The sequence below is a fragment of the Adiantum capillus-veneris genome, chromosome 8, assembly GCF_014529385.1.
Source record: "Adiantum capillus-veneris isolate H3 chromosome 8, ASM1452938v2, whole genome shotgun sequence".
In the NCBI taxonomy this organism is placed as follows: domain Eukaryota; kingdom Viridiplantae; phylum Streptophyta; class Polypodiopsida; order Polypodiales; family Pteridaceae; genus Adiantum; species Adiantum capillus-veneris.
Window position 1 is genome coordinate 161,096,843 of NC_140938.1, and position 7,744 is coordinate 161,104,586.

At 47.2% G+C, this 7,744-nt stretch overlaps 1 protein-coding gene across 1 annotated transcript in view; it reads left to right on the forward strand.

The window, feature by feature from the left end:
* Positions 1–7,143, forward strand: part of LOC147453263 (uncharacterized) — a 31,391-nt gene extending 24,248 nt beyond the window's left edge. Inside the window, exons 3-4 of the mRNA XM_086518696.1 lie at positions 5,592–5,975; positions 6,377–7,143. Of these exons, the coding sequence (XP_086374822.1) occupies positions 5,592–5,975; positions 6,377–6,892 (900 nt within the window). The 3' untranslated portion in view covers positions 6,893–7,143. The remainder of the gene's footprint in view (positions 1–5,591; positions 5,976–6,376) is intronic.
* Positions 7,144–7,744: the final 601 nt, after the last annotated feature.

Genomic DNA, 7,744 nt, shown 5'->3' on the forward strand with positions numbered 1-7,744 from the left:
TCCTCCAATTGTCATGATTCACAGATGGTCCCCAAACTTGGACCCCATAAAGCATAGTTGAAGCAACCAAAGTATCAAAGAGCCATAGGTTTGTTCGTGGTTCTTGAAACTGAACCTGCGAACACATCCTCTCTAGCCCTCCCAATGCCGCATAGGCTCTGGACAGTCTAGTCTCTGCTGCTCTCCTGAGAGTAAACCTCGGTCCCGTGAATACCACCTCCAGATATGTATATTCATTTGTGTACTCCACAGTGTCCTGACCAAATACGAGTGTAGGTGCCGATCTCTTGACCCACTGTGGTGTGGTGTTAAACACCATAACCTTGGTTTTACCAAGGTTCATAGACAGTCCACTATCCTCTGCAAAGTTGTGCAATGCATCTAACTGTCTCTGCCTGCCCTCTTGCGACTCTGATATCAACACAATATCATCAGCATATAATAATAAAGGGATCCATGTCCCTGCAAGCTGAGCGCCTCTGTCACCCTCTCTGTCAATGTAGTCAGAGACCTCATCTACATACATACCAAAAAGTGTAGGGGACAAAGGACATCCTTGCTTCACTCCAATAGTGGAATGAACAATGTCAGAAATCCCCTCAAGAGTGCGTACCTGGCCAGTCACTGAGCCATATAAAGCCATGATCCCCCGTATGATCTCTGTGGGTACTCCCAACTTCAGTAGCCTGTGCATCAATCTGGCCCTCGGCACTGTGTCAAATGCTTTGCGGAAGTCCACAAAGCAACAATACATCCGTCTCCCATGTGCCCGACCCTCCTCAATAATGGCTCTGAGTGTAAGAATATGGTCCAAAGTGGAGAAACCCCTCCTGAATCCAGCTTGTCCTGCTGCTCGTATGCCCTCATTTTCTGCCTTCAGTTGTTGTTCAAGAATGGATGCATACAACCGTGCCAATGTGTGCCCTATCATAATAGTACGGTAGTTCCCTGGCACAGTGGGGTCCCTTGCCTTGAAGAGAGGTACAATAGTAGATGATCTCCAGGACTCGTAGTCCCTCACACATGACACGGTTAAACAACCGTGCAAGAACCTCTGACAGTAAATCTCTAGCATGTATCAAGTGCTCTGCCACCAAACCATCATGATCATATGCTCTCCTAGTCCTCATCCTGTCAATGGCGTCTCAGTGGTAAAGAAGGTACTAGTGGCTTGACATGGTTCTAGAGGGTCTGGTAATGGTGGTTGCCCAGGTACTGTATATAATGATGCTGCATACTGACCCCAAATCTCGGAAGAGGTAATCACTGGAGGAGGTGAGTGCTCATGGAAGAGACGCCAGGCCTCACCTGAATCTCGACTCAAAAAGAGCTGATACAAATCACATTCCATCTGGGCTAAAAAGGCTTGCTTCTTCCGTCGCACTAAGCGCCGAAGGGCAATCCGAGACTGTCTATATGTAATGACTCCAAGTATAAGCTCACTCTGAATGTGAACTCTCATCTCTCTACATTCCTCATCATACCAACTATTCTGAGGCATGTTCCCAGAATGTCTTCTCTGATCTGGTTGAGTGTGTGGGTATGCCTCTGCTGCAGCCCCATGCAAGATCTTCGTCAATAAATTGGTGATCTCTTCCACTGTATATACAGGCTCGGCTGCCCACATCCGTCTATAAATTTCTTCCACATAAACTGAATCCGTCTCTGGTGTAAAAGTATATTGTGTGTGTGCAATCCTCCGTGGTGTCTGAGAGGCACTATACTGGAAAGAGACTGAGCATGGTCCACTGCTACTCCAACAGGCCTAAGACCCACACTGAGATCCTGAATATTAGGGATGAAGCTCGGTGAAGTCATGACATAGTCCACTGTACTGGCCCCATGTCTGTGTGGAAAGCATGTGAATCCCCCAGACGAAGGAAAAATCTCTAGACCATTCAGTATGGCCAGACCATGCGTAGTCGTCATCTCCATGAGGTATCTCCCATACTTTGTGTGCTCTCTATCCTGTGAGTGTCTATCAAGTCACATCTCCGATATATCCATCTCTCTAAGCATCTCCTCCGAGGTATCATAAAATACCGTTTGGGAGCTGGCCGTCTTGGCATTAAAGTCTCCCAAGAGAATGATATCTCCATCTCTAGAGAACTCCCATATGTCATCATCAAGTATAGAGAAAGGGGATTGCCCTCTAGGTGAGGTATAGACTGATGTGCTAGGGGGAAAGTAACATATAGCAATGTATAAGAATCTGCCTGTCTCAGCTCTCAGTCTCACCCACATGTATCTCGCCTGGTCATCTCTCCGGACAATTTGTAATAGCGGCTGCAACTCCTCCTTGAATAAGACTGCTACCCCTCTTGAACCTCGACTCCCATGCTGGGATCTAGCGTCTGGCCGACAAGCTGTCTCCCATAAATAACCAGTCACATTTGGCATCGACTGTCCAGATTTTTGATGTGTCTCTGAGTAAAAGACAATGTCTCTATCTTTGAAGCTATCCTCAAAGGCACCCACATCCAGCCTATATGATCCATTACAATTCCATACCGCCATCCGGAGTGTGGTCCCATATGTCTCGCACCGTCATGCTGTGCGTTTTTCCAAAACCACTACTTTCCCTCCTCTATAAAAGGCAATTTTTCCCTTCTCCCTTGCTGCCTTGATCTCTGGCATCAACTCTTGCATACGTGCTATTTGTGCTGAAGTAAGGTCATCCCCCATAAATATTCCAGTTTTCGTAAGTGCTGGTCTCTTCTTTAGGAATTCCTTCCTTGTTTCCAAAGTCGGGAAACGCAAAATAAGTGCTTTCTCTTTGACGTTTCCCTTCTCATCCACTCCCTTCTTTCCTACTCTCCAAGCACCTGCGTGCATAGGTTCCGGGATGCCCATGCGCTGCAAGAGTTCCTTCACTTCGTCTTCTACATTCTCGGTGTCTTTGATACCAGTAATACGCACATGGAGGGCTCTAGTCCTCCTCTTCTGTTCCTCCTCAATGGTCATATTGATGATGGTAGAAGTCTGTGCGGCTTCTGGCATCCGGGCCTTCCCTTTCTTTGCACCTTCAATCCATTTTTCTGCTTCGTCAACTTTCTCCTGTGTTTTAGAAAGGCGCTCCGCCCATGAGGAAGCCTCTTTCGAGTTTAGTTCTTCCCCTTCGCGCAGAGTTTTCACCTGCTCCTTAATATCTTCGAGCTCCTTTAACATCGAGGGCTGATTTCCCCCTTCCGTTTTGGGCATAATTTTGCAAGCTGCAAGTTCCCCTTTAAGCTCTTCAATCACTGCATCTTTTTCCTTCATGCACTTTTCCACATTGGTTTTCCAAGATTCAAAGCTTGCAATTGCCTCATCCAACTTTTTCTGCATAATACATTCCTTTACATTCACTTCTGCCTGCATCTCAAAAATGATGCACAGAGAGAGAGAGAGAGAGAGAGAGAGAGAGAGAGAGAGAGAGAGAGAGAGAGAGAGAGAGAGAGAGAGAGAGAGAGAGAGAGAGAGAGAGAGAGAGAGAGAGAGAGAGAGAGAGAGAGAGAGATGAAATGAAATGTTATATTAACGTCTTCAAAAGGCCAAAGTGACCTATGAGACCTAAAAGTTACAATGTGGTGGATCTGATACAAAGTCCGAGTAACAAAAGTAACAAAATGAATGAAAATGACAATATGACAAAATGACTAAATGACTACTATGGAATCCTAAACTCCAAGGTGTGAACTAATCAGCTAGCTGGGATAGCTAAAATCACAAGAGATCCAGCATCGGTCGCTGGCGGATCTCATCAATCTCCTCCATGGTCAGTAGTTTGACCGGGCGTTGTGCATGTCGGGCCAAAGTGATCCGAATCCTCTGATGCAGCCTCCGTCGGTGCTGTGTAGTCCTCCGTAGTCGTGGGCGTCTGGATCTCCCCAGCTCGGTCGCCTGGTCGATCAGTGTGCCTCTGGCGTGAGGCGATGAGCTCTGCTGTGGTAGTAACTCCTCCGGGTGTCCAGTGCCTGCTCTAAAGAAGTCTGTGATCTGTCTTTGAGACTGGCTAGCCTCTCCTCTCATCAGGCTCTCTCTGTGTCTGCGCAGCTCGAGCAAAAACAAACCCAAGCATCTTTGATCCTCGTACCGCATGACTCTGGAGAGTGGTCCAAAGCCCTCTCCGAACAAGCAGTGGAAGCGGCCTCGTATCTCGTAGTAGACGGGGCAGTGGCATGTGTAGTGCAACTCTGTCTCAGGCTCTATGTCACAAAGGGGGCATGTCCAGGCCTCTGCTGGTACTCCGCTGTATCTCCCAGTTTCGATCCGTAGCTGGTGTGAAGATGTGCGTATCTGGCCAATAGCACATCGTACCCCATGAGACAAGTGGGTGTCCATGTACCTGTGCCTCGACACAAAACCGTCCTCCGTAAACTGGAGAAGATGCTCTCTGTAGAAAGCCATCTTCGTGCCCAGCTCCTATACTGGCTGTATCCATGTCCTCTTGGTGTCTAGCTGAGTCAGGTCCTGGCGGACGAGCCTAGTGATCTCGGACTGTGTGAGAGTCAAAGAGGGTGCATCCAGTGAGTACCGGAAGGGAGGCAATCTGTCTATGCTGAACCCATGTGCCTGAAACCATGATGTCATCTCCCCATACCAGCATGCTGTATCTCCCTGCATGGCTAACTGTCGGGAGGACTCAAGTGCAAGGCGGGCATATCTGTCTCTGGGAAGTTCCCACATGCGGTGTATTAAGGAGACAGATTTGGTGAGCGCCTCAACCACTAGTGGGGGGGCAGCTAGCTTTGCTCGGACAATGGCACGTGGTACTGAAGCCTTGGCTCTAATGAGCTGCGAGATCATAGAGACCAGAGGCTTCTCCATGTCCCCCCATCCATCAGTGCGGCCTGTCCTCCCGTGATGATCCAATGAAGGTCCCCAAATCTCAGCTCCATAAAGCAATGCAGAAGCCACCAAAGAGAGAGAGAGAGAGAGAGAGAGAGAGAGAGAGAGAGGAACTTATTGTGCACGTGACCTATTGCCCAGCCGTACGACCCCACTGCATCCTGCTGCACCTGAGAACCCTGCAACCCACTGTAGAGGTCTTCTGCCTTGCGTGCGCAGCTGCACCTCAGAGTCTTGTGCAACCTACTGACAGAGGTCTTCTGCCCTGCATGCGCAGCAGCACCTGCGCACCTGCAGCACCTCATAAACTGCTCCCACTGCAGTAACCTGCTTGCGTAACCTACTCGAGTAACAGCAGCACCAACCAACTGGAAAGAGAAAGAGAGATTCTATGAAATCTAGAGAGAGAAAGAGATGAATGATGTTGCTTCAGAATCAAAAAACCTGTTTTTATAGAAAATAACCTTCCGTTAGTCCAGATTCTTACTAATGCGGCCCTTTGTTCTTATGTATTACAGTTCCCTATTGCATAGCTTTTCTCATTATGACATGAGAAATGTGATATCATTGATCCATTCAAATCACAATTGGTTGCTTTAAGATGTTTTACATATTGCAATGTTCTTTGTTGCAAACATATATGGTTTTAGCTTCTTTGTTGTGTTGATGCAAAAAATTCTTGCACTCAAATGTACCTTGCTCCCTCTATTGGAGCTGCTTTGCACATTTTCAAGAACCTTGTACTTCCTTCTTGATGGCAGTGTGCATGGAGGCGCAAATTGGCAGGGCTTAAAATAAGGAGGTGGAACCGAGCAGCACTGGACATACAAAGGGTATACAGAGGACATGTTGGGAGATCAAGGTTTTTGGTAAAGCAAGTGGAGGCTGCTAAGCAAAGCCGCATCTTGTTCTTCAACAAGAAAGCCACCCTCATACAAAAAATTTACAGAGGTTTCTACAGCCGCAAGTATGTGCATAGCTTTTATGATCGCAAGCTGTTCATTGCCACTTCACTGGGAGTGGGACAAGAAGTGGCAAGAGATGTGCAGGCCTACAACCTGGATTTGCGCCATGAAGAGCAAGAGAAGACCATTGATGTTGTTCGCAGCAGCATCATAAAATTTTGGCTTACCAACCATCACCTTGTAGTCCTCTCTGTCACTCTCTCTCTCTCTCTCACACACACACACACACACACACACACACACACACACACACACACACACACACACACACACACACACACACACACACACACACACACACACACACACACACACACACACACACACAACACAGCAGAATTACAAGCAGCCCCCCCCCGCGTGCCGGCCGCGCCGGAACAGACATGCACATGCGTACACACACTCACACACACCCCCACTGGCTGAACTATTGCCATGAATGCACCTGCATACACTGTCTGATTTATTGACGTGAATTCAGATAAGTACAAAGTCAAGGAATGGAGTGTTTTACTCGCCATATATAGCAGTACTGAAGGGTATAAGCATACACTGTGTCTGATTTATTGACGTGAATTCAGATAAGTACAAAGTCGAGGAATGGAGTGTTTTACTCGCCATATATAGCAGTACTGAAGGGTATAAACGACATTGAGGACAGAATAATTGACACAAGGAAGGAGGAGAGGAGGCAGAAAGCAGCAAAAGCAAGGGCATTGACAAGAAGGCCAAAGAGGAGGAGAAAGGGCTCATTGTCATGGGTGGTCGATGTGAGCTCCTTCATAACTTCAGAAGGACCATATGGACTGACCCCTTACGAGAGGAGGAGGGCCGAAGAGAAGGCTGCCAAGCTTTTGGATGTGGGCGAACAGCGGTTTAGGAATGTGGTGAGGCGGCGTTGGAATGTCTGGGATGTTATTGAAGGCGGATCAACTGTTCGGATGCAGAGCGAGTGGCGACGCAAGGAAATTCTGCGCTCCCTCGAGCAGCGTAAGAGCCAGATGCTTTATCTTTGCGTTGCCCCTAAACCCTTCTTCATCTCCCCCCCTAAGCAGCGTCACTTCTCTTGTGGTCCTGTGCTCCCCTTAGGCTCTTAACATTTAGCTTCAAACCAGCCTTCATCACAGATTGTAACAATGGCATACCCTCTACCCATTGTTGTCATGTTAGGCTGGGTTCCAATCAAACAAATGAATGTACATGTAACAAAGGTGCATCATATAATTTGAGAGAGAGAGAGAGAGAGAGAGAGAGAGAGAGAGAGAGAGAGAGAGAGAGAGAGAGAGAGAGAGAAATGAAATGTTATAATAACATCTTCAAAAGGCCAGAGTGACCTATGAGACCAAACTGATACAAAAGTGGTGAATCTGTTACAATGTCTGAAAAATGTGAAAGTGTGAAAATAAATGCGAAAAACTAAATACAAAGTATTAGATAAACTGCTTAGGAGCATTCTTGGTGTCTGGCTAGAATACTTCTAATCCTTTGTTGTAGTCTCCTCCGATGAAGTGTGCTTCTGCATCTTGGTCGTGGTCGTCTCGATTTCCTAAGCTCAATCGCCCTGTCAATGAGGGTGCCTTTGGTATGAATGTGGGTACTCCTTTGTGCTTGCTGCTGGCCTCTTGCTTCTCCTTCCATTCTTGCTTCTCTCGATCCGAAGAAATCTGTGATCTGCCTCTGAGGCTGTAGTGCTCTTTGTCTTCTCATTAGATTATCCCTGTGCCGATGTAGTTCCAGTAGGTACAGGCCTAAACACCTTTGATCTTGGTATTGCATGACTCTATCTAGAGGTCCAAAGCCTTCTTTAAATAGGCAATGGAAACGCCCACGTATCTCATAGTATATGGTGCAATGGCATATGTAGTGTAATTCTGTCTCCGGCTCCATTCCGCATAACTTGCAAATTCTGTTCTCAGGTGGGATTCCCCTAAATCTGCCAAATTCAATTT